General features: G+C 43.5%; 1 protein-coding gene across 1 annotated transcript; it reads left to right on the top strand.

Moving 5' to 3' along the window:
* The first annotated feature begins 254 nt into the window (after positions 1–254).
* LOC311130342 (glutamate dehydrogenase, mitochondrial-like) lies at positions 255–27159 on the top strand. The gene is made up of 13 exons (XM_084163070.1): positions 255–862; positions 7850–7930; positions 8052–8107; positions 9203–9266; positions 10306–10400; positions 12107–12286; positions 13485–13622; positions 13902–14039; positions 14273–14353; positions 17030–17153; positions 21941–22032; positions 25111–25173; positions 26037–27159. The coding sequence occupies exons 1-13, from the start codon at positions 460–462 to the stop codon at positions 26154–26156; spliced, it is 1635 nt and encodes a 544-aa protein (XP_084019196.1). The 5' UTR covers positions 255–459; the 3' UTR covers positions 26157–27159.
* Positions 27160–27272: the final 113 nt, after the last annotated feature.

Here is a 27272-nt window from a genome sequence, read left to right as displayed (position 1 = left end):
TCTGCCCTGTAATGGGGTATTCATTACGCCGATTTTGTTGCAAAACGTTTCTTAACCGAAAGAAAACGGAACGAAACTGGGCGGGACCCATCTGAATTTGTCCAATATAAATTGTTGTTGTAGTTGCAAACCGGAACGTTTCCAATTTTTGGCTAATGATTTACCATTACACACCTGCGGAACGCCGCCCTCGGAGCGCAAAAATGTCGCGGAGGCGCGCATTATTTTGCATGCGCGTTCAAGTGGAACCCTCCCCAGTGAGGTGGGAATCCACACAAACACGCCTGCTCTCTAACGAAAAGGGAACGCATGCATGACTGCTGTCAGATCAGTGCGAAACGGGACAGGACCAGAAGGAGGTTGTCTCGTTATAAGTTTTTGTTTCCCCCCGGCCCACTTCGTCTTCCCCTCACTTTTCTTTAAGTTTCATTCGTTACTAACCTCTTAACTCAGTCAAAAATGTACAGGTATTTCGGAGAATTACTTACTCGTGGAGCAAGCAGTGCTCTGGCCTCGGGATGTGTCGAGGCGGCTCTTCCAGTTTCCGCGTCGTTGATGAGGGTGCGCCACTACAGCGAGGTAGTAGGAGAGAAAGATGCAGATGACCCCAACTTCTTTAGAATGGTGGAGGGATTCTTTGACCGCGGTGCAAATATCGTTGAGGATAAATTGGTGGAGGACCTCAAGAACAAGGAGACGCCAGTGCAGAAGAGACACCGAGTACGCGGAATTCTCAAGATTATCAAGCCCTGCAACCATATACTGAGTGTATCGTTCCCTATCAAGCGAGACGATGGCGAATGGGAGGTGATTGAGGGGTATCGTGCCCAGCACAGCCAACACAGGACCCCCTGTAAAGGAGGTAAGCCGGGGAAAGAGAAATTACAGTGAAGGTGTTGAAGCGGAGTGTAGCTAGCTAGCCTGTCAAATCGAGAAGGGGTTAGCTGCAGCCCAATATGGCCTAAGATTGTTATAACTAAACCAACAAATGAGCCATAGTGGGCAAAACAAGCAAGGAGCAGTGTTGCCAACTCCTCAGTAAGGAAAGTAGCTATTGGCTGTCCTAAAAGTCGCTAAATGACGTCATCACCTAATTTGCATAATTGACCATGTGCATGTAATTGTGATGGAAGTTGTAGGAGAAAGGAATAACGTCATGGGAGAGACATAAAGTGAGTAAAAAACACCCTACATTTACATCCCGCCCTGAATGTAAGCCAGGGCGGGATCAGCCAGCGGCGGCTTCCCGCATGCGCGATTCATTTGCAGTCTGGATGCTGCGGAGGGGTGAACATCTCCTGCTCTGACTGCAGCTAGGAGGGACTGCTGCGCGAGGACTGGGCCGCCTGTGAGTGCTTTGGGACGGGGGTAACAAAGCACCCGCTGCTCGTTGAGAAGAGTAAGAACGATATGTGCTTTCACGTCAGTCTCTCCAAAAGTCTCCAATAACACCAGAAAAAGTAGCTATATTTGTCGCTAGTCGCTTTTTTGAAAATGTGTCGCTAGAGGGGTCTGAACTTGCTAAATATAGCGACAAAGTGGCTAAGTTGGCAACACTGGCAAGGAGGGGGCACGAGCTAGCGAGATCCTATTGGCGCGTTCTAGCATAATCTGCATATTTCCGTTAGGGAACGCCTACTTTGAAGTGCGCGTGTGCAATAACTAAATTCGACTTTGCACTCCTAAACAACGCGATTTTTAAAAAACTTTCGCAAAGGGTAAAGTCTACAAGCCTTAGTACACTCTGTTAATAACCTATTCCAGTTTTGGGAACATCAAACTGTATTGAGATGAAATGTTTAATAGATGAGAATTTGCAGAATTTCGGCCAAAATCCATCTCGTTCCATCTTCTCCCACGTCCATATTTGGTAGTGAGTGGAAACGCCTTCTTCTTCGATGGGGTTTAATGGCGGTTGGCATCCAATGTTAATGGTGCATTACCGCCACCAGCTGGACCGGGTATTGAATAAGAAACTACAAAAAAACATTTAGGGAAAGGGGTAAAACGACATCATACAAAATAAAACACGTCAACTAAGAAAACCCATCACACTTCAATCACAGTCCACTCCAAAATACAGTGGGGAAAACAAGTATTTAGTCAGCCACCAATTGTGCAAGTTCTCCCACTTAAAAAGATGAGAGAGGCCTGTAATTTTCATCATAGGTACACGTCAACTATGACAGACAAAATGAGAAAAGAAAATCCAGAAAATCACATTGTAGGATTTTTAATGAATTTATTTGCAAATTATGGTGGAAAATAAGTATTTGGTCAATAACAAAAGTTTCTCTACTTTGTTATATACCCTTTGTTGGCAATGACACAGGTCAAACGTTTTCTGTAACTCTTCACAAGGTTTTCACACACTGTTGCTGGTATTTTGGCCCATTCCTCCATGCAGATCTCCTCTAGAGCAGTGACGTTTTGGGCCTGTCGCTGGGCAACACAGACTTTCAACTCCCTCCAAAGATTTTCTATGGGGTTGAGATCTGGAGACTTGCTAGGCCACTCCAGGACCTTGAAATGCTTCTTACGAAGCCACTCCTTCGTTGCCCGGGCGGTGTGTTTGGGATCATTGTCATGCTGAAAGACCCAGCCACGTTTCATCTTCAATGCCCTTGCTGAAGGAAGGAGGTTTTCACTCAATCTCACGATACATGGCCCCATTCATTCTTTCCTTTACACGGATCAGTCGTCCTGGTCCTTTTGCAGAAAAACAGCCCCAAAGCATGATGTTTCCACCCCCATGCTTCACAGTAGGTATGGTGTTCTTTGGATGCAACTCAGCATTCTTTGTCCTCCAAACACGACGAGTTGAGTTTTTACCAAAAAGTTCTATTTTGGTTTCATCTGACCATATGACATTCTCCCAATCCTCTTCTGGATCATCCAAATGCACTCTAGCAAACTTCAGACGGGCCTGGACATGTACTGGCTTAAGCAGGGGGACATGTCTTGCACTGCAGGATTTGAGTCCCTGGCGGCGTAGTGTGTTACTGATGGTAGGCTTTGTTACTTTGGTCCCAGCTCTCTGCAGGTCATTCACTAGGTCCCCCCGTGTGGTTCTGGGATTTTTGCTCACCGTTCTTGTGATCATTTTGACCCCACAGGGTGAGATCTTGCGTGGAGCCCCAGATCGAGGGAGATTATCAGTGGTCTTGTATGTCTTCCATTTCCTAATAATTGCTCCCACAGTTGATTTCTTCAAACCAAGCTGCTTACCTATTGCAGATTCAGTCTTCCCAGCCTGGTGCAGGTCTACAATTTTGTTTCTGGTGTCCTTTGACAGCTCTTTGGTCTTGACCATAGTGGAGTTTGGAGTGTGACTGTTTGAGGTTGTGGACAGGTGTCTTTTATACTGATAACAAGTTCAAACAGGTGCCATTAATACAGGTAACGAGTGGAGGACAGAGGAGCCTCTTAAAGAAGTAGTTACACGTCTATGAGAGCCAGAAATCTTGCTTGTTTGTAGGTGACCAAATACTTATTTTCCACCATAATTTGCAAATAAATTCATTAAAAATCCTACAATGTGATTTTCAGGAAATTTTTTCTCATTTTGTCTGTCATAGTTGATGTGTACGTATGATGAAAATTACAGGCCTCTCTCATCTTTTTAAGTGGGAGAACTTGCACAATTGGTGGCTGACTAAATACTTTTTTTCCCCACTGTACATCCCTACACAGGCTCAGGGGCCTGTGATGGGGGTACATTAACCGACAGGATTTCTTGCACAGCCTCGGCTGTGAAATCACGAAGACCCACAAAACGTTCAGCGGCATTCACAATGATTCCAATTTTCTTAGACTTCTTCTCCGCTTGTGCTGTACAGTTTATGACCATTGCAATACATAATACAAAATCCACCTTTTTAACATGTAGCATTTCACTATCCCTCGGGTGATGAGAAACCTTCACTGGTCGTGGTGGCTCTACTACCATTGCTTCTTCCCCACCACACGTTCCTTCCAATTTTCTCACAGCCTCCAGATAGGAGACATGCTGGACACTCCTTACCCTTCCCACCTCATTTTCCTTCACCCTAACAGGGCACTCAAAGAATTCAGGCGCCTGTTCACCTCCACAGTTGCAACATTTCCCTTCATCTGGCATACGATATTCTTTCCTTCTGCACACACTTGACACATGACCAACTCTTTTACATTGATGATACCGAAGGGGCTTGTGCACAAAAGCTCTTACAGGGTATCTGATGAATCCTAACTTTATATGAGAAGGGAGAGACTCTTCATCAAAGAACAGTAGCATGGATGAAGTGAATTTATTTTCTCCGTCCTCCATACAGGTCAGACGACGTGCACCAACCACTCCATCAATGTCTTCAGTTATATCCTCTGCCTTTATTTATTGCGCCACCCCAGAAATAACCCCCTTGATAGGTGCTCTGCTACAAAAATACATGCAGGAAACATTCCACTCCGATATCTTTTTGAGTCTTAAAACACGCTTCTTCTGCTCCGCAGACACACAAAAAATCTAAATAAGACCACTTATTGTGACTCTCACCGACTCCACACATTCCAGATTTTCCTGGAGACGTTAAACGGAATTCCCAAGTAGTATTGATCCAAAACCCTGACTCCGACCAAAAACGAGTCTAGTGGTTTCCTATTTCCCAACATAGCTTTACTTTTCTAGTTTCCCTTTTTCTTCGGCCTTAATGACCTAGTCATATAATGAAGCCCATTCCAGCTCTGGTGACCCACTCAAGGGCAGGAAGGGTGATCCTGGTTCCCGTGTTAATGTGTAATTGTAAATCACCCCTGTTGCACACGACCTCCTCGTGGGCCCTCGTCACAACAGCACATTACATACATAACCGACACATATAAGCGCAGAGGGAGAGTAGCACAATCACCAAATGGTGCTGCAAAGTAGTATGGGTTCCACCTCCGTCATTGCCATTGTTATCAACGTTCCATAGACGCCGCAGCCACATTGGTGTCCAAAAGTAGAACGGGGGCTAATGACTGTTTCGCCCAGTGATTTAGTCGAGTCACTAAACCTCGAGTCCCAAGTCCCCTGTGTTTGAGTCCAAGTCAGAGTCACCAATGGGCGAGTCATGAGTCTTTATGGCTGAAGTCCGAGTCCCAGTGCTCGAGTCCTGGTCCAAGTGCTCAAGTCTGAGTCACTGGGTCCACATGAACTCAAAATAAAGTCAGATATAGTGTAGTGGCAAGAGGAATTTTGTCAAATTGTTTGCTATCCCTTTTCCTTTCTTTCTGTGCCACCACATGTTTGCATATAGACTTGGTAATGTTACCAGGGCCACGTTCAGTTGCAAAATGTTCTTGAACGTTGCAGGTAAAAATTCCATGAATAGAGCTGACATTATTCCTTATTCAACAAGTCAGAGAAGCATGTTTGTTCTACATAGCATATTTCTGATTATCTGAACGTTCCAAAACATTGCGTCTTGCTGACCGCACCCCAGGTTGTTAGCTATAGCTAGCTAATGAGGTAACATTATGGGTCATATCTTTTGAACGTTAAGGGCTAGAATCAAGCCATTTTCTCTGAGGTAAAGAGGGAGACTTGGCTATGTTGGCTATAGATCCTGGCAATGAAATGTAGTGGGGAAAGCGGGAGGGTTGAGCGAGGCTACAAAGAGCCTACTTTTCTATACTCAAGGGAGAGAAAAACATAGCTAGACAGTAGTTTTACTATTAAATCCAGTGCTTTTTTTTGTTTTTATTTTCATATAGCAGCTTGTGTTTCTTAACCAGGCGAAGGGTAGCTAACTAGAAGGCTGGTGGTGACTGGTTAGCTACGGGGAAGCAAGATAGTTGCCTGCGCAATATGTATAATTGGAGCTGGAGCGGAGCCTGTCTGCATGTCTGCCCTCACTCATTGCTTGCTCCCCCGCATCTCACAAGCTGATGTAGGCTGTGTGTGCCGGTCGTGGTGCGTCCTTCCCACTGCTGAACAGTGCGCTGCGCATCTGTGCCGTTAATATTAATCGTGCTTATCACGGAAAGCGCTCATTCTCTCCTAAAACTCTTGTCCAGTTCATTTAGTAGTCAGATTTTAGTCACAGATATAATTTAGTCATTTTTGTTTAGTTTTTTCTGGGTCGATTTCAGTTAGTCTCGTCAATCGCCACTGAAAAATAGGTGTTTGCCAATTATCTTTGTCACTGTTTTTGTTGACCTAATCAACAGAGTAGAGTTCAGTACAGTAGAGCACACTAGGGTAAAGTATATTGTACTGAACATAGCTACTGTACTATGCTCTACTGTACTGAATTGGCTACAATGGGAAATCATAGTAGTCACAAACTACAGTTGGTTCACCTGTCCATATGTCAACTGACATACAGTAGGTATATGGGTTAAAGGAAAGTGGTGGTAATTAAACTAACCATAACAAACCACAATTCTCTCCCCAGGGGAATAAATTAATCTCCTTTCAATCCTAAATCCTGTTTGGTCTGCTTTTGAATAGAACACCTTTCCCAAAACCAGTTCTCTGCATCAACCTGGCATCAAGTTTTAACCATTAGCCTCATGTTGCACTAATTAGAATAATCCTACATTTTATGCAGCTATTAAAAGCTTCAGTGTCTTCAGAAGTAGAAGGGTTTGTGAGGTAATGTGTGTAGAATATAGTGGTAGTCTGTGAACAAGACGATCCTGCCAGGACCACACCCAGTTTCCAGCTCACTATGTTTTTCTTCTTTGTGGAGGAGAGGGAGTGGAGGGGGGCTGGCCTGCGGTCTCAGGAGTGAGGGAGTTTTTTTAAGCTGGCCCGGGTGGGTGGAGTTTGCACTGGGTGAAGAGTGACTATTAGTTTTAAAACCTGGCTGCCTCCCTGGCGTTAGCTGGGCGCCCCTTTCAAAGCTGATGGGGAAGTCGACTCAACAAAGTGACACGTCAGACATGTGGAGTAATGAGTTAGGATTCCGGGTTTTCACATGTGAAAGTGGTGTTTGCTCTTGATAAAAAAACAGGCTTTATCTGCCTTCGCAAGGAAAACTAGTTTGAAAGTTTAAGCATATATTTGTGTTTCTGAACGATGCACCATACTGCCTTGTTGACAATATGACTGGGCGGTGCAGATTACTGTTTGATTTGAGAAGGGCGCTCCTCCCTCACCACTTTTGCCCGGTCGCATTACAGGCCATAGCCTGGTGCAACCCGGTTCAGCCTAATCGAATCCCCACAGTGAGTCATAGCTCTAGGCGGTGTGTGGTTTCTACCTCCCTCACATGCAAGCCTCTCCTCTCTACGGAGCTCTACAGTAACTCTCAGACACTGGGCAGCTGCAACCATTTTGTGTATTTCCTAAAACTAACTCCCTGAGATCACTACGAGAGGCCTAGTATGAACTGGAGTATTTGGATTAAAAAAAAAAAAAAAAAGTGGTCTTGTCTATGCAAGCCCAGTCAGCTCTGGAACGAGGGCTAGCCTACATTGTACAAATTGCGTGGTTACTTTGGAATGCCCTCTTTCTCTCCCAATCATACTCCTCATTATGAGAGTGGTTCTGAGAAGGGTTAAAGGCTTAATAATAAGGGTTCAAAATATCGCCTAGCTTGTGATTGTGTGAATAGGCTAATTGCAGTAGTCCACCTCTTGTGTTGGAGAATAAAATACCAAACTGATTAAGCTAATGGAGGAGTGATATCTCTGGTTTTATTGTACAGCAACTTATTAGACATATTGTTTTCATCATGCAGAAAGGATAAAGTTATATCCTTTCCTAATATTGTGATACACACGTACCCTAGCGAGAGAACGAAAATGGGAAAACAACTTTTTTTCAGCCAAGTCTGAAATTACAGGTTACACACCACTAACTCTGTCATGTTGTATGTTCCAGGTATCCGCTACAGCACCGAGGTCTCTGTCGACGAGGTGAAAGCCCTGGCCTCGCTGATGACATACAAATGTGCTGTCGTGGGTAAGGGCTTTTAAACGCCTGTACAGTATCTTCTAGACATAAGTCCTCCAGACATAAGTATTTGTTATATAGCCTATTTAGTTTTTTCTGTTGTAACCCCGTCCATTTAAATTCCTTACAGATGTGCCGTTTGGAGGAGCCAAAGCTGGAGTGAAGATCAATGTAAAGAATTACACTGTAGGTATTAGTTTGTTTCTGGATACACCAGAGTATTTTATTTAATACTTATTGTTGATGTCCTTTCATCCCATTCACGTGATGGTTTCACATTAGCTTTAGGTTGTGTTCCCTTTCAACAAGGCCATTTTGTCCTTTATTGGGAACTTGTTTATCTTAGCACACAGGCTCACATTACCAAGTCATCTAAACCAGTGATTAGAGCGCTGTCAAGGCATTTCATTTTTACCCCACTTGGTTCGTTGCTCTATATTTACCCCTAGTGCATAGATAATAAGGCTGCAAGATGTCCTATTATGTGGCCATTCAGTGGAGTGTTGTTTTTGCAGTGATAGGAACAAGGATGAGGGAATCTCCACCTTCAACTTTGACCCCAGAAAAGCTGAGATTACTTATAGAAAATGATTTATCATGAATACAAAATAAGCATAACCTGCATTTTATAAAGTTCTCATTTGAATTTGCAAATGATAACTTTTATTAAGTCCAGGTTGTACATATTATAGCAGAAGTTATTAATATGTTGAATATCCTATGTTAATTAATAGGTCACACCATTCCTGAAAGCCCTATTTAGTGTTATATAGAGCTCTGCACAGGAAGCTGTTAGTCAGTGGGCTCTCGCTCCCCTTCCTGTTGCCAGCCCAGTGCTGACCCGTCCTGTCTGTTGTTGCCTGTCCTGTCTGTTGTTGCCAGTGGCCCTATGCATTGGCAGCTCTGTTCTGGGGTAGAACTGCTGAGCCATCAGCTGGTAGACATCATGACTGGGACATTTCTCCCCCCCCCACCCCCCTCTCTCTATCTGCTGGGCTGCTGGCTCTGAAAGAGTTGAAGCATTTTAGGCCCTGATACTCCTGAAACAAACGTTCTGTCCCTGACCCAGGTGGATGAGTGTGTCACTTTTGGTGTTCTTTGAATAAGTAATCCAGCTTTAATTTAGTAGTAATAACCTACCTGAAGCTGATGATGCTTCTCAATATTTGAGTAGGAAGTTGTTGTTCTGTGATAGTAGTAGTGCCTTTACTTCTTTGGTCTGACTTTACTGCCAGTGAAATATGCAATGCCCTTTATCATACTGTTATGCTCTGTCTGAAGGACAATGAACTGGAGAAAATCACCAGAAGATTCACCATTGAGCTGGCCAAGAAGGGTTTTATTGGTGAGTAGTGTCTGTGTCCAGGGGAACATTGAAGGCTGGTGGTGAAAATGTCTGGCGGTAATGTGTATGTCTGCATGAATACATGGTCCCCTTGAGTGGGGGAGGGGGTCTGCCTTCCCCCTAGCCCATACTGTCAGAGGCAGGGTTTCATGAGCCCACGGTGCAGTACACGCACAAATAACCATGATGAGAGAGGGGTTAAACAAAAGGCTTGACAAGGCATGAAGGCAGCTTTACCTTCCATTAATCACAAGGGGAATCTCTCAGGGTGGGAATACTGGGAAAACGGTACACCAGAAAAAATCTAAGACACAATAATCCACAAAATATTTATTGGTTTGACATTGCAATGAAAGAAGCAGTTCACATTAACTTCACATTCCCTGTAACGATTCACTATCACTCCCAAGGACTTCCGCTTGTTTAAGAGTTATGTTAGAGTTATGCATTCAATGCTTGAAGTGCCCGAGACCTGACTTCAGGCCTTGGTAGGGGGTTTGTAGCCTGACAAATCCACATTGTTTCAAAAGGCAAGAATTGCTCTCTTTGTCCCTATATGTTATCCAAAGCTGTAAATGTGGTCCACATGGTCACTAAGTCAGAAAGGTATCAGACCAGTCCAGAGGAGCCTGTTATTAAAAGGCATTCGCCAACATTCTTCCATAGAGGGAGGAGGGGACTGTTTGTATAGCTACATGTTTTAGTCTAGTCACGTGACATGTAACTATTGAAGTGCTTGATTTCCTAGAATGAGGAGAAACGGTACGTATGTGTGCTTAAGGGGTGTATAAGTATGTAACCCTGCATGGCAACCGTGCCCTCTGGCACTGTGTCTACAGTACACTGCCATAGCTTCAAAGTGGGCCATGAGTTTCTCTATCTAAATACAGTACTACTGTTTCACACCAATATATTTAGATTTGTCTGCATGTTTCAGTATGAGTTTGTTGGTGTATTGGTTGTTTGTTCTTTACTGAAGCCATTTTACTTATCCTAGAAGTTTACTTCAACTTAAATGATTTTGTTTTTCCCCTGTCAGGACCTGGCATTGATGTCCCTGCCCCTGACATGAGCACTGGAGAGAGGGAGATGTCATGGATCGCTGACACCTATGCCAACACCATGGGCCACCATGTACGTGTTCCCTGTATAAACTCACTGCCCTCTCCCACAATAGACATTGAGTTTTCCCCAGCACTTCCTATCAACTAAGTTAAACTGCTTTTAACAATTACTGTAAACCACAGAAATGAAGGAAAATGACATATACAGGTAACTGCCAAAATAAAGAAACCGGCAACATAACATTTCTTAATAGGGCGTTGGGCCACCAGAACCGCTTCAATGCGCCTTGGCGTAGATTCTGTCTGGAAGGGATGCAACACCATTCTTCAACAAGAAATTCCATCATTTGGTGTTTTGTTGATGGTGGTGGAAAACGCTGTCTTGGCGCCACTCCAGAATCTCCCATAAGTGTTCAATTGGGTCGAGATCTGGTGACTGAGACACACACACACTTTAAACCGCTATGCTCCTATGAGACCCCCTTTCAAAGTCACTGAGCTCTCCTCTTCTAGCCATGGTAGCCAAAATAATGGGCAACTGGGCATTTTTATACATGACCCTAAGCATGATGGGATGTTAATTATCTGTGTATAGTGGCTAATGGTCAAATGATACATTGTGATTATTCTGTGTGTACACTAACCATCGCTATTGTATTTGCTGAGTAAATATTTCCAGTATGTCACTGTTTTTTCCCTATCCCTTTTGTTGATTTGACTTTTTACAGGAAGTTCTGCTGGCCTTGTAACCCCCGCTCCTTTGCTCCAGACAGTATTCTGAGATCTATTTCCAATAGAGGAAGTGCATTGACTTTCATTAAGCTGACACTTCTACCCTTTATTTTCTTGTCAAAAGGCTACTGTTCCAATTCTAATGACAGTGTTTCGAAAGACAAAGCTCAACCAGTCTTTTGCTGTATACATGATCATATATGTTTTGTTGATTGCCAGGGAGGTGGTCAGGGAGCGCTCCAAAAGGTAAATCATTTCAACTGTACACTAGAAGAGTTTGGTCTGCTTCGTGTTTTCGTTCCAGCCCTAGTGTCCTTGCAGTTGTCATGGTTAACTCCCTGTCTTCCCATAGCATTCATCAATGACCTTACTTTACATTTACATTTTAGTCATTTAGCAGACGCTCTTATCCAGAGCGACTTATAGTTAGTGAGTGCATACATTATAAAAAAATGTCATACTGGCCCCCCGTGGGAATCGAACCCACAACCCTGGCGTTGCAAATGTCATGCTCTATGCTACATCCCTGCCGGCCATTCCCTCCCATACCCTGGACCAATTGTGCGCCGCCCCATTGGTCTCCCGGTCGCGTCCGGCTACGACAGAGCCTGGATTCAAACCAGGATCTCTAGTGGCACAGCTAGCACTGCGATGCAGTGCCTTAGACCACTGCGCCACTCGGGAGACTTTATCAATACGTTTAGTCTGATTCATGTTCTTCTCTGAATTTAGGCTGAAGATGTTATTGTATAGTGAATTGGCAATTTGGCCTCGCCAAGTGCATGTTGTGACTTTCTTTTTTTATATAGTCATCAACTGCTGACTTTGTTTTGTGGAAAGAGTTTCGCTAGAGCCTCATCTTTGCCTCTCGGATGATTTAGTCTCTGATACATCCCAAAATATGTCGACTCCACCGTCCAGTGTACCTAATACAAGGTTGACAAAATATGTATAATAAAATGGCCGCCTGCTGCATTTGTTTGCTTATGCGAAGTTGCTATTTCCACCACTAACTAACCACACGTTCCTCTCCTCTGTGTCCAGGACATCAACGCCCATGCCTGTGTGACTGGTAAGCCCATCAGCCAGGGGGGCATCCACGGCAGGATCTCAGCCACCGGGCGTGGAGTATTCCACGGCATCGAGAACTTCATCAACGAGACGGCCTACATGAGCCAGCTGGGCCTGAGCCCCGGCTTCACCGACAAGACCTTTGTCATTCAGGTACACAGACACGGCACTTATTGATTAGGAATGGCATTTTATTTAGCGTCTTTCATCAGGTCTCAAAGCCTGTTACAGTGTATGGGGGGTGGCATTCTAATAAGAGGTATGACTCGGCACCTAACAGCGTCTTCTTTTAGGGCAATGCTGCTTACTGCAAGGTATGCATCTACTGCAGCACTGCTTAAATATCTACAGAATGACTGTACCTTTTGGCACTGAGACCAAGCATTAAGGCTTTATGTTCAACATATAGATTCCCCCCCCCCATGTTGACAAGATATCAGTTGTACGTGATTCAGTGCAAAATTGGCCAGAGAATCAATTCCTCTGTTCTGCAGTCTTGTAATGTAGTTATGGGAAATGCCATTAGGAAAACCTCTTAGAGACAAGATTGAAATCGGTCTAGATGCCTTTTTAAATGAGTCTGTAATCTAACTCATCCTTATCCCTTAAAATCCATACCTACCTAATCAGCAGGCTTCTGCTTGCCTGGAAAGACTGGGGGGAGGGAGTATTGCAAGTAATCTAGGATGCTGACTGGTGTCTTTGTATTGGCTACTGCAGTAGTTGAGTTGCCTACTTTCCTCATGAGTCATAAATAATCGATATCTGAGTGATGTATGAATATGTTCTGGATGTTAAAAGGTATTGTCATATATATATATATATATATATATATAGCTCAAGCTGGGAAGAGATATTGCTGTGTCCTCGGATACACGTAAACAAAGTATTTTGTTAAAGGATAGATCCACACTGCTTGGTTGTCATCAAATCAAACACAAATGTGTTTTATTTTTGGTTAGAGGTAGCAACATTAGAGAGTACTATAGGATGGCACCCACAAGGTTGGTATATTCACTCAACAGAAGGCATAATGACTTGATAGCAAGGTGTTACATTTGGATGTGTAGAGGACTGTCCTCCCTTCTACAATAGAACACATTGTTACAGCTATTTACAATCTCTGATTACTGTGTCCTCATAATCATGAACATAAGTGAACGATAAACTCATTGGACCAGAAGACGCTACATGACATGTTTACTGTGCCAACCAAGCATGCTTCTCATGAACAAGAACATAAATGTAAATGCGTGACTTATCTACCACAGGGCACCCAGGTTGGATTTTTTTTTGGCCTATTTTCTATATTTTATTCTGAAGCATGTCATTCTTCTTCCTCCTCTTCTAGGGTTTCGGTAACGTGGGCATGCACTCCATGCGTTACCTGCACCGTTTCGGGGCCAAGTGTGTTGGTGTTGGAGAGATGGATGGAAGCATCTGGAACCCCAATGGCATCGACCCCAAGGAGCTGGAGGACTACAAGCTGGTTAGTACACAACTCATAGCTACAGTCACTAGCCTGCAGGTCGACCTCTCTCTGGCTGTTCCCTGTCCTTGTAGAGAGCACAGTGGAAAGCACAGTCAAAGGGTACCACCTAGGGGACGTACAGTGTCCCTACACTCTGAAAGTCCTCCACAGCCAACATCCAAGTGGCTCCAATGGCAAAGCAATTGAGATGCATGACTAGCGATACACTTTGGTCCTGTGTCTGTCTACTGTATCTCTCTCTGTCTCATTCTCTTTCGGTCTCCTCCTTCTCACTAGCAACACGGCACCATTGTGGGCTTCCCCAACTCCACACCATACAAAGGCAGCATCCTGGAGGCCGACTGTGACATCCTGATCCCCGCTGCCAGCGAGAAGCAGCTGACCAGGAACAATGCCCACAAAATCAAGGCCAAGGTCAGAGTTCAACAACTAGTCCAGACCAGCATTGGGTAATGTACAATGATTCCACATGAATGTGTTTGTTCCCGTCAGTTTGACTGCTCAGGCTAATTGGGGGTGTTTAGTAATATTTATTTAAGTTATGTAAAACATACACAATCATCACTGACCTCTAATGAACCTCCCTAACAGTAAAAAAACTGGATTCGGTATGTAGAGTGTATTTAAATCCTCTTTGTTTGTTCCAGATCGTTGCTGAGGGAGCCAACGGCCCCACCACTCCTGACGCTGACAAGATCTTCCTGGAGAGGAATATCATGGTGATTCCGGTGAGAGGCTGCATTCATATTTCAGACTGAATATTAATTATTTATCCATTTATCCACTTGTGTAGTGGGGTAATATTTATCATGTATGTATATTATTTATACCTCACATGCAACCCGTAATAAGACTATGTAATGTATATGCTAACATTATCTGACTCCATAAAGATGATTTAGCAATGTGCAATAGACTATAGTTGAGTTAAAGTATTAGAAAGGTCTGATAATGGAATTCTAAAGGCAAATTGATTTAATTACATAGTAAAATGAATGAATTCACATACAAGGCAAAAAGCTTAAAGGGATACTTTGGGAATTTGGCAATGAGGCCCTTTATCTACTTCCCCATAGTCAGATGAATTTGTGGATACCATCTGCGAGCAGTTTGAATGCAATTGCTAAATAGCGTTAGCGCAATGACTGGAAGTCTATGGAAAGGGAAAGGGGGATACGTAGTCAGTTGTTCAACTGAATGCATTCAACTGAAATGTGTCTTCCGTATTTAACCCAACCCCTCTGAAACAGAGAGGTGCGGAGGGCTGCCTTAATCGACATCCACGGGGATCCACGGGGAACAGTGGGTTAACTGCCGTGCTCAGGGGCAGAGTGACATATTTTTACCTTGTCAGCTCGGGGATTCAACCCAGCAACCTTTCAGTTACTGGCCCAACGCTCCTATGGGTATCTGCTAGCATGCTAGTAGATACCCATAGACTTTCAGTCATTGCGCTAACGCTAGTTAGCATTGGCTCACGAAACTACCTCTAACTTCCTTCATACACAGAGACATATAAATGGTATCCACAAGTTCATCTGACTCTGGGGAAGTATACTGAACAAAAATATAAATGCAACATGTAAAGTGTTGGTTTCATGAGTTGAAATAAAAGATCCCAGAAATGTTCCATATGCACAAAAATCATATTTCTCTTAACATTTTGTGACAAATTTGTTTACATCTCTGTTAGTGAGCATTTCTCCTTTGCCAAGATAATCCATCCACCTGGCAGGTGTAGCATATCAAGAAGCTGATTAAACAGCATGATCATCACACAAGTGCACCTCGTGCTGGGGACAATAATAGGCCACTCTAAAATGTGCAGTTTTGTCACACAACACAATGCCACAGATGTCTCAAGTTTTGAGAGAGCATGCAATTGGCATGCTGAGTGCAGGAATGTCCACCAGAGCTGTTGCCAGATAATTGAATGTTCATTTACACTACCGTTCATTTACACTACCGTCCAGACAAATCGAAGTTTGAGGTGTTTGGATCACAAAGAAGAACATTTGTGAGACGCAGACCAAATGAAAATATGCTTGAGGAGTGCTTGATACCATCTGTTAAGCATGGTGGAGGCAATGTGGGGTTGTGGCGGTGGGGTTATGGTATGGGTAGGCATAAGCTACGGACAATGAACACAATTGCATTTTATCGATGGCAATTTCAATACACAGAGATACCATAAGGAGATCCTGAGGCCCATTGTCGTGCCATTAAGCCCTGCATATCCACCAGACATGTCACCCATTGAGCATATTTGGGATGCTCTGGATTGATGTGTAAGACAGAGTGTTCCAGTTCCCGCCAATATCCAACAACTTCACACAGCCATTGAAGAGGAGTGGGACAACATTCCACAGGCCACAATCAACAGCCTGATCAACTCTATGCGAAGGAGATGTGTCAGGCTGCATGAGGCAAATGGTGGTGACACCAGATACTGACTGGTTTTCTGATCCACACCCCTACCTTTTTTTTAAAGGTATCTATGACCAACAGATGCATATCTGTATTCCCAGTCATGTGAAATCCATAGATTTGGGCCTAATGAACTTATTTAAATTGACTGATTTCCTTAACTGAACTGTAACTCAGTAAAATCTTTGAAAATGTTGCATTTTATATTTTTGTTCAGTATAGATACAGGGCCTCATTGTCCAAATCCCGAAGTATCCCTTTAAGTTACAAGGCATTACTAACATTACAAGGCATTATTCTAGGCATGTCAGGAACAAAGAGAAAGAAACAATGAAGCTAAGACCCTTTTTATAACCACTTGAACATGTTTAGATTCAAACTCTGAGTTGTTAACTCAACAGTATTCATATTGGTCAACTTCCAATCAGATATCAGACCTACAGGATATTATCACAACAGAACCTACTGCTTCACAGAGATGTGAGAAAATGGGGGATGGCAACAGCAACACGGAGAATGCCAAATTCCTGAGAAGACAATAAACCCTCTTACATACACTTGTAGCAGGTTCCATTAGAGTCTGTCGGTCCTGGAGCCTTAGATATTTTTAGTTGGTTTCACACACCCAGATCTAAAAAATAAATGGCCTAGAAGTAGGTCAGATTCTGACTTGTTAAATCTACAATGAAGACTGGGATTTCATGAACATTGATTAGTTGGATTGCATACCTCTGGGCTCCAGAGTCTGACTCTATTTCTTTGAATGGAGATTAATCATAGTCCAGGAATATTTTAAGACAATGCATTGAACAACAATTATCATTTAAAAAAAATGTGAAGTCAATTTAGTGCAGATAGTTGCTTAATCGGTCTCTGTGTAATTCACTCTTTGACTTCACAGCTCTAGATTGCCTGTATGTTACATCATAGCAGTAATGTTGGTGTCTGCAAACGTTCACCATCTCTTGTTTATTCAGGACATGTACCTGAACGCTGGTGGAGTGACTGTCTCCTACTTTGAGTGGCTGAAGAACCTGAACCATGTCAGCTACGGTAGACTGACCTTCAAGTACGAGAGGGACTCCAACTACCACCTGCTCAGTAAGTCTGACACTTCCCAACCTGTAGGGAAGCACTTGTTGTGGAAAATAACCACTATACTTTATTACAAATAAGGTCTCACAGAGTTTTTGTTGCATCAAGAAATGACTTTATTAAAGTTTTCAACAAAGCCGATACCAGTCTGCAGAGGGGGCCCCCCCTTACAGTCTCCCTCCATCTTATATAGTCCTCTTCAGTTTTCCTGCTCTTTTATTGCTCCGCCCACTTCCTTTGTCTCTGAGAGCGGCTAAACTCAACTTTCATTAAGTTCAGAGTACTACAATCAATCAATCCTTATCTTGCAAAAACACTCATGTTTAGTTTAAACTCTGTTAAACCCTGGCTCTTTTCACTGTGTTTGAAGACAAAAACAAACGGCCCAATTCAGTTAGCCACAAAGAATGTTAACTATATGTTCATGATTAACTCAATTTTATCTGATAATCCATAAAAAATACACATCACACTCACTCCTACTAGTTCAGCCTGCTCTCTGTTATGTCACAAAGATGGATGTTGTTTATCTTGTATTATGGTAAAGTTTTAAGTGTTGAAACCTTTAATTACTTCCCTCTGTCAACGGGGAGAAAATTGTTAGAATGGGAATAAGAACTATTCGAAATTTCATAAACCCTAAGCTGCTTAACCACAATGTTGTTTTTGTACAGCTGTGACTCATGTTGCTCATAAAAAACTAATTGAACTGCAGAGTAGGCACGCACACACACACACACACACACACACACGCGCGCACGGCACACACACACACACACACACACACACAGTACAATGTTGGGCACAGCCCCTCTGTGCCTGGAGAGCGAGAACATTATTGGCAGTCACTTTATGCAGGGTTTCCAGGAAGAGGTGGATGCTGACTGTCTGCAGGCCATGTCTGACACTCGCTCACCCTCTTTCTCGCTTTCCCATCTATCACCAGCATCAGTCAATGAGGCAGTCTGATATTGTGCACATGCATTTCCACACAAAAGCCCCTCAGAACATTGAGATTCACTCATGATTAGCGCATTATATCTTTATCTGGCTGTTTGTCTTGCATTCAATTTTGTTATCCTGCAGTGCATACGGAAAGTATTCAGACCCCTTGACTTTTTCCACATTTTGTTACGTTACAGCCATATTCTAAAATTGATACAATTATTTTTTCCTCATCAATCTACACACAATACCCCATAATGACAAAGCGAAAACAGGTTTATATACATTTTTGCAAAAACAGAAATACCTTATTTACATAAGTATTCAGACCCTTTGCTATGAGACTTGAAATTGAGCTCGGGTGCATCCTGTTTTCATTGATCATCCTTGATGTTTCTACATCTTGATTGGAGTCCACCTGTGGTAAATTCAATTGATTGGACATGATTTGGAAAGGCACACACCTGTCTATATAAGGTCCCACAGTTGACAGTGCATGTCAGAGCAAAAACCAAGCCATGAGGTCGAAGGAATTGTCCGTAGAGCTCCGAGACAGGATTGTGTCGAGGCACAGATCTGGGGAAGGGTACCAAAACATTTATGCAACATTGAAGGATCCTAAGAACACAGTGGCCTCCATCATTCTTAAATGGAAGAAGTTTGGAACCACCAAGATTCTTCCTAGAGCTGGCCGCCCGGCCAAACTGAGCAATCGGGGGAGAAGGGCCTTGGTCAGGGAGGTGTCCAAGAACCCGATGGTCACTGAAAGAGCTCCAGAGTTCCTCTGTGGAGATGGGAGAACCTTCCAGAAGGACAACCATCTCTGCAGCACTCCACCAATCAGGCCTTTATGGTAGAGTGGCCAGACGGAAGCCACTCCTCAGTAAAAGGCACATGAGAGCCCGCTTGGAGTTTGCCAAAAGGCACCTAAATACTCTCTAACCATGAGAAACAAGATTCTCTGGTCTGATGAAACCAAGATTGAACTCTTTGGCCTGAATGCCAAGCGTCACCTCTGGAAGAAACCTGGCACCATCCCTATGGTAAACATGGTGGTGGCAACATCATGCTGTGGGGATGTTTTTCAGCGGCAGAGACTGGGAGACTAGTCAGGATCGAGGGAAAGTTGAACGGAGCAAAGTGAAAACCTGCTCCAGAGCGCTCGGGACCTCAGACTGGGGCGAAGGTTCACCTTCCAACAGGACAACGACATTTACATTTACATTTTTAGTCATTTAGCAGACGCTCTTATCCAGAGCGACTTACAGGAGCAATTAGGGTTAAGTGCCTTGCTCAAGGGCACATCGACAGATTTTTCACCTAGTCGGCTCGGGGATTAGAACCAGCGACCTTTCGGTTACTGGTACAACGCTCTTAACCACTAAGCTACCTGCCGCCCAAGCACACAGCCAAGACAACGCAGGAGTGGCTTCGGGACAAGTCTCTGAATGTCCTTGAGTGGCCCAGCTAGAGCCCGGACTTGAACCCGATCGAACATCTCTGGAGAGACCTAATAATAGCTGTGCAGCGACGCTCCCCATCCAACCTGACAGGGCTTAAGAGGATCTGCAGAGAAGAATGGGAGAAACTCCCCAAATACAGGTGTGCCAAGCTTGTAGCGTCATACCCAAGAAGACCCTCGGCTGTAATCTCTGCCAAAGTTGCTTCAACAAAGTACTGAGTAAAGGGTCTGAATACTTATGTAAATGTGATATTTCCGTTTTTGATTTGTCATTATGGGATATTGTGTGTAGATTGATGAGAAAAAAACAATCCATTTCAGAATAAGGCTGTAACGTAACAAAGTGGAAAATGTCAAGGGGTCTGAATACTTTCCGAATGCACTGTATGTAGATTAGATTTTCAGTACATTGCAGCAGAGGATTGAGCTGGGGGTATGCGTGTTTTTCTTTTTTGTTTAAATATTTTTCTCGCACATACATGCATACATACATACAGTATACAGTACCTTGCAAAAGTATTCATCCCCTTTGGCATTTTTCCTATTTTGTTGCCTTACAACCTGTAATTTAAATGGATTTTTATTTGGATTTCATGTAATGGACATACACAAAATAGTCCAAATTGGTGAAGTGAAATGAAAAAATGACTTGTTTCAAAAAAAATAATTATGGAAAAGTGATGCGTGCACATGTATTCACCCCATTTGCTATGAAGCCCCTTAATAAGATCTGGTGCAACCAATTTACCTTAAGTCACATAATTAGTTAAAGTCCACCTGTGTGCAATCTAAGTGTCACATGATCTGTCACATGATCTCAGTGTATATATACACCTGTTCTGAAAGGCCCCAGAGTCTGCAACACCACTAAGCAAGGGGCACCACCAAGCAAGCAGCACCATGAAGACCAAGGAGCTCTCCAAACAGGTCAGGGACAAAGTTGTGGAGAAGTACAGATCAGGGTTGGGTTATAAAAAAATATCAGAAACTTTGAACATACTACGGAGCACCATTAAATCCATTATTAAAAAATTTAAATAATATGGCACCACAACAAACCTGCCAAGAGAGGGCCGCCCACCAAAACTCACAGACCAGGCAAGGAGGGCATTAATCAGAGAGGCAACAAAGAGACCAAAGATAACCCTGAAGGAGTTGCAAAGTTTTTTGGCCATCAAGGAAAACACTATGTCTGGCACAAACCCAACACCTCATCACCCCGAGAACACCATCCCTACAGTGAAGCATGGTGGTGGCAGCATCATGCTGTGGGGATGTTTTTCATTGGCAGGGACTGGGAAACTGGTCAGAATTGAAGGAATGATGGATGGCGCTAAATACAGGGAAATTCTTGAGGGAAACCTGTTTCAGACTTCCAGAGATTTGAGACTGGGACAGAGGTTCACCTTCCAGCAGGACAATGACCCTAAGCATACTGCTAAATCAACACTTGAGTGGTTTAAGGGGAAACATTTAAATGTCTTGGAATGGCCTAGTCAATGCCCAGACCTCAATCCAATTGAGAATCTGTGGTATGACTTAAAGATTGCTGCACACCAGCGGAACCCATCCAACTTGAAGGCGCTGGAGCAGTTTTGCCTTGAAGAATGGGCAGAAATCCCAGTGGCTAGATGTGCCAAGCTTCTAGAGACATACCCCAAAAGACTTGCAGCTGTAATTGCTGCAAAAGTTGGCTCTACAAAGTATTGACTTTGGGGGGGAGGTGAATAGTTATGCACGCTCAAGTTTTCTGTTTTTTTGTCTTATTTCTTGTTGGTTTCACAAGAAGAAAATATTTTGCATATTCAAAGTGGTAGGCATGTTATGTAAATCAAATGATACAAACCCCCCAAAAATCTATTTGTGCAACAAAATAGGAAAAATGCCAAGGGGGGGTGAATACTTTCGCAAGCCACTGTACATACGTACGTACATACATACATACATACATACATATCCTTTAAAAAAATATATTTCCCTTTATTACCAACCAAACCACCCCCTTCCCTAATTGGAGTAAACTAGTGAACAACAATGGAGTAATGCTTGTTGCCGAGTGGGATGGTTTCTGAATATTTCAGAAGCTGAACCCATTCCCCAGTCCCACGAGAGTGGCAAGACTGGGCAATGTTGGAGACATGGAAGAGAGCTCAGAATAGATACAGCTGTGAATTGCCGAAACCATAAAATGTTAGCAGAAAGAGAAAATGTATACCAGATTATTAATGCAAGTGAACTAACTTTTAAAATGACCTAAAAGTGAAGATTTATGATCTGTATCTTTCATGATGGTACAGTGAGGATTTATTCAGGAGATCCATATACACTACTATGTAATATACATAATCTATTCATATACATATGAACTGTCTGTGGTCTTCCTCAGTGTCCGTCCAGGAGAGTCTGGAGAGAAAGTTTGGGAAGCATGGAGGAGCCATCCCTGTGGTCCCTACTTCTGAGTTCCAGGCCAGGATCGCTGTGAGTACAACCCCCCTCCCCCCCGGTCTTTCTATCCTTCTGGATTACTCTCTCTTCATTCAAACAAAACCCCTAATATTTTATTAAGATATAATATACACTATATATACAGTGGGGAGAACAAGTATTTGATACACTGCCGATTTTGCAGATTTTCCTACTTACAAAGCATGTAGAGGTCTGTAATTTCTATCATAGGTACACATCAACTGTGAGAGACGGAATCTAAAACAAAAATCCAGAAAATCACATTGTATGATTTTTAAGTAATTAATTTGCATTTTATTGCATGACATAAGTATTTGATCACCTACCAACCAGTAAGAATTCCGGCTCTCACAGACCTGTTCGTTTTTCTTTAAGAAGCCCTCCTGTTCTCCACTCATTACCTGTATTAACTGCACCTGTTTGAACTCGTTACCTGTGTAAAAGACACCTGTCCACACACTCAATCAAACAGACTCCAACCTCTCCACAATGGCCAAGACCAGAGAGCTGTGTAAGGACATATGGGATACAATTGTAGACCTGCACAAGGCTGGGATGGGCTACAGGACAATAGGCAAGCAGCTTGGTGAGAAGGCAAAAACTGTTGGTGCAATTATTAGAAAATGGAAGAAGTTCAAGATGACGGTCAATCACCCTCGGTCCGGGGCTCCATGCAAGATCTCACCTCGTGGGGCATCAATGATCATGAGGAAGGTGAGGGATCAGCCCAGAACTACACGGCAGGACCTGGTCAATGACCTGAAGAGAGCTGGGACCACAGTCTCAAAGAAAACCATTAGTAACACACTACGCCGTCATGGATTAAAATCCTGCAGCGCACGCAAGGTCCCCCTGCTCAAGCCAGCGCATGTCCAGGCCCATCTGAAGTTTGCCAATGACCATCTGGATGATCCAGAGGAGGAATGGGAGAAGGTCATGTGGTCTGATGAGACAAAAATAGAGCTTTTTGGTCTAAACTCCACTCGCCGTGTTTGGAGGAAGAAGGATGAGTACAACCCCACGAACACCATCACAACTGTGAAGCATGGAGGTGGAAACATCATTCTTTGGGGATGCTTTTCTGCAAAGGGGACAGGACGACTGCACCGTATTGATGGGAGGATGGATGGGGCCATGTATCGCGAGATCTTGGCCAACAACCTCCTTCCCTCAGTAAGAGCATTGAAGATGCGTCGTGGCTGGGTCTTCCAGCATGACAACGACCCGAAATACACAGCTAGGGCAACTAAGGAGTGGCTCCGTAAGAAGCATCTCAAGGTCCTGGAGTGGCCTAGCCAGTCTCCAGACCTGAACCCAATAGAAAATCTTTGGAGGGAGCTGAAAGTCCGTATTGCCCAGCGACAGCCCCGAAACCTGAAGGATCTGGAGAAGGTCTGTATGGAGGAGTGGGCCAAAATCTCTGCTGCAGTGTGTGCAAACCTGGTCAAGACCTACAGGAAACGTATGATCTCTGTAATTGCAAACAAAGGTTTCTGTATCAAATACTTATGTCATGCAATAAAATGCAAATTAATTACTTAAAAATCATACAATGTGATTTTCTGGATTTTTGTTTTAGATTCCGTCTCTCACAGTTGAAGTGTACCTATGATAAAAATTACAGACCTCTACATGCTTTGTAAGTAGGAAAACCTGCAAAATCGGCAGTGTATCAAATACTTGTTCTCCCCACTGTACACAAGAGTATGGAAACCTCTTCAAATTAGTGGTTTTGGCTATTTCACCAACACCCGTTGCTGACAGGTGTACAAAATCGAGCACACAGCCATGCAGTGTCCATAGACAAACATTGGCAGTAGAATGGCCTTACTGAAGAGCTCAGTGACTTTTTCAACGTGTACCGTCATAGGATGCCGCCTTTCCAACAAGTCAGTTTGTCAAATTTCTGCCCTGCTAGAGCTGCCCCGGTCGACTGTAAGTGCTGTTATTGTGAAGTGTAAACATCTAGGAGCAACAACTGCTCAGCTGCGAAGTGGTAGGCCACACAAGCTCACAGAACGGGACCGCCGAGTGTGAAGCGCGTAGCACGTATGTCCTCGGTTGCGATACTCACTACCGAGTTTCCAAACTGCCTCTGGAAGCAACGTCAGCACAAGAACTGTTCGTCGGGAGCTTCATGAAATGGGTTGTGCTACATGGCCAAAAGTATATGGACACCTGCTCGTCGAACATCTCATTCCAAAATCCTCGGCATTAATATAGTGTTGGTCCCCCATTTGCTGCTATAACAGCCTCCACTCTTCTGGGAAGGCTTTCCACTAGATATTGGAACATTGCCGCGGGGACTTGCTTCCATTCAGCCACGAGCATTAGTGAGGTCGGGCACTGATGTTTGGTGATTAGGTCTGGTTCGCAGTCGGCGTTCCAATTCATCACAAAGGTGTTCAATGGGGTTGAGGTCAGGGCTCTGTGCAGGCCAGTCAAGTTATTCCACAACGATCTTGACAAACCATTTCTGTATGGACCTCACTTTATGCACGGGGGCATGGTAATGCTGAAACAGGAAAGGGTCTTCCCCAAACTGTTGCCACAAAGTTGGAAGCACAGAATTGTCTAGAATGTCATTGTATGCTGTAGCGTTAAGATTTCCCTTCACTGGAACTAAGGGGCCTAGCCCAAACCATGAAAAACAGCCCCAGACCATTATTCCTTCTCCACTAAACTTTACATCTGGCACTATGCATTCGTGCAGGTAGCGTTCTCCTGGCATCCCCCAAACCCAGATTTGTCCCTTGGACTGCCAGATGGTGAAGCGTGATTCATCACTCCAGAGAACGCGTTTCTGCTGCTCCAGAGTCCAATGGCGGCGAGCTTTACACCACTCCAGCTGACGCTTGGCATTGCACATGATGATCTTAGGCTTGTGTGCGGCTGCTCGGCCAGGGAAACCCATTTCATGAAGCTCCTGACAAACAGTTCCTGTGCTGACGTTTCTTCCAGAGGCATTTTGGAACTCTGTATATCACAGTTAAGCTGCATTTCTCTAGAGATTAGTAAGGGTTTAGTATAGTGGGCTAAATGTGAGCTCTGAGCCCTATTTTCAATGTATTTTTCTCTGTTTGGTTCCAGGGTGCTTCAGAGAAGGACATTGTGCACTCAGGACTGGCCTACACCATGGAGAGGTCTGCCAGGGTAAGAGGCTGATTGCTTAAACATGATTATCTGTGCTAAATGGTTCCTCACAGGTCCAGGGGCAGGGGTTTTATTCAAAGGAAATGCTGTGTTAATTCAACACAAGGTCCTGAGGCATCCTATTACTCCTGTTAGGGGAAATTAAGTCTTGAAAGTTGAAGGCATGCTTCAACGGTCCAGTGACAAGCTCCATTTCTGTTTTACACATCTTATTACCCAAACAGCACTAAGCTCATATTGCCTTTTCTCTGCTATCTTGTCACCTTTTTATTTTGCCTATTCCAGCTCGTAAAATAAATCACTCTCGAACATGGTATATACACACCCACACCCTCTCTCACTGGTTTGCTGTGCGTGCGAGCAGGGGTAACTGGAGAAGCCAGGGATTTGTTAGTCTCATCATTGCTAAGGCCCAGCCCTGATGCCAGAGAGAGCAGAGATAGGATGAGGATTCAGGCCATTACCTGCTCCTAATCACACGGCCCACCCTCTACCATTAACACACTATCTATCCCACAAACACTGATGACTTTAATGTCACGTCTGACTGAGGATACATCCTGTGTGGAATGACATCCCCTTGCATCATATGGGGTTGCCTATACCACCTCCCAGGAAATGTAATACTCTGTGCAGACATAGTGCATGAGAGTCTGCTGGTTTGTGACTTGGTTATTTCTATAGAAGTGCACATAGAGATGCTTTATTATCCTGTGGAAATGGATCACTGCATTGATTATGGAACAATAATGGTTTAAATAATGATTACTTGAAGGGACACAGATTAATATATTGGTTAAATCAAAAAAATATATATAAATATCTTGGTTGAGTTTATATTCTTTGTTTTATCTCCCCTTTAGCAAATCATGCGCACCGCTAACAAGTACAACCTGGGCCTTGACCTGAGGACGGCAGCGTACGTCAACGCCATCGAGAAGGTCTTCAAGGTGTACAACGAGGCTGGTGTTACCTTCACATAGGCGGCTCCTCGCCACCCTGCCCGCCTGCCTCCGTCTGTCTGTCCGTCCACCCGAGCAGACCCAGGGCCCTTCCTCCCCCCGCCTCACAGCCTTCATACAACAATCACACGACATATCAAGTGTTTACATTTTACACATGACCATTAGCTTTACTCTTTGCATATGTATAACCAGCAAAGCAATACGCACATTCTCATGTCTTCAAGAGAACCCATGTTCTAGCTTGCCTTAAATCCAGTAGGGCTGTGCTATGGCGCTACTGTGTCTATGGTTATTTTTTTCCTTTACTGTAGAAACCTCATTTCTTTTCTCAGTCATTCTATCGACTCGAACCCATTTATTCCTGTTACTATATTCTTATGCCAGTAAACACAAATTCAGGTCTATAGCTTTTACGGGCTAGTGCTTTTATGAATCAGTGTTGTGCTTTTTCAGTATCTGTTACGGATCTACTGTTACTTCACAGACAGATTTTAGTAAGTTAGTCAACATAATAGAATGTAGAGCATATCAGATACACACACTTAAAGCCTTAATTACACAGGTTTCTCCTGTGGTGAAATGGAGAACGTTTTTTTTTACCTGCACCAGAATGTTCTCTTTCTATTTAAAGTCACCCAATAAGAGTTCAGTGCACTTATAAAGCAGTGCACAACGTGTGCTTCTACATTATTCAGGATGATTTCATAAAATACTGAACACTGTTACAAAGCAGACTTTATGTTAGTCGGTTGACACTACTAAAACGCTGAATTCCAGAAGATTGTTCTCTGTTCACCGTTTCGGTGTGCTTCCTTCAGTGCCTTTGTTCTAAACCTGAACGCTTTGTCTTGCCTCAGAATTTGACCCATATCGGAATGGTTTCTGTGCTGAAGGCTACTGGAAGGGGAGATGGGAGGGAATATGTGGAAACAAAATGTTCTTGATTGACTGCTTTGGGATTCTATGTAAGATAATTTGTACTGCCTTTTCTTGATACAGAATTAAACTATAAAATGCTCAATTATTTTTATTTGATTTATTTATTGATTCAAACCAGAAACCATGATTCCCCATGGGGTATGTAAAGATTTTCCCATTGGGGTAAATTCAGTTTATTTTGTCTATCAATAGCTA

Source organism: Coregonus lavaretus (assembly GCF_964263955.1).
Source record: "Coregonus lavaretus genome assembly, chromosome: 1".
Taxonomy (NCBI): Eukaryota; Metazoa; Chordata; class Actinopteri; order Salmoniformes; family Salmonidae; genus Coregonus; species Coregonus lavaretus.
This window is presented reverse-complemented; position numbering and strand designations above follow the sequence as displayed.

Coding starts and splice junctions, on each gene's coding strand:
- LOC311130342 (XM_084163070.1), top strand. CDS start 460: ATGTACAGGTATTTCGGAGAATTACTTACTCGTGGAGCAAGCAGTGCT. Junction 8,108..9,202: donor TCAATGTAAAGAATTACACT/GTAGGTATTAGT, acceptor CTCTGTCTGAAG/GACAATGAACTGGAGAAAAT. Junction 10,401..12,106: donor CCAACACCATGGGCCACCAT/GTACGTGTTCCC, acceptor CTCTGTGTCCAG/GACATCAACGCCCATGCCTG.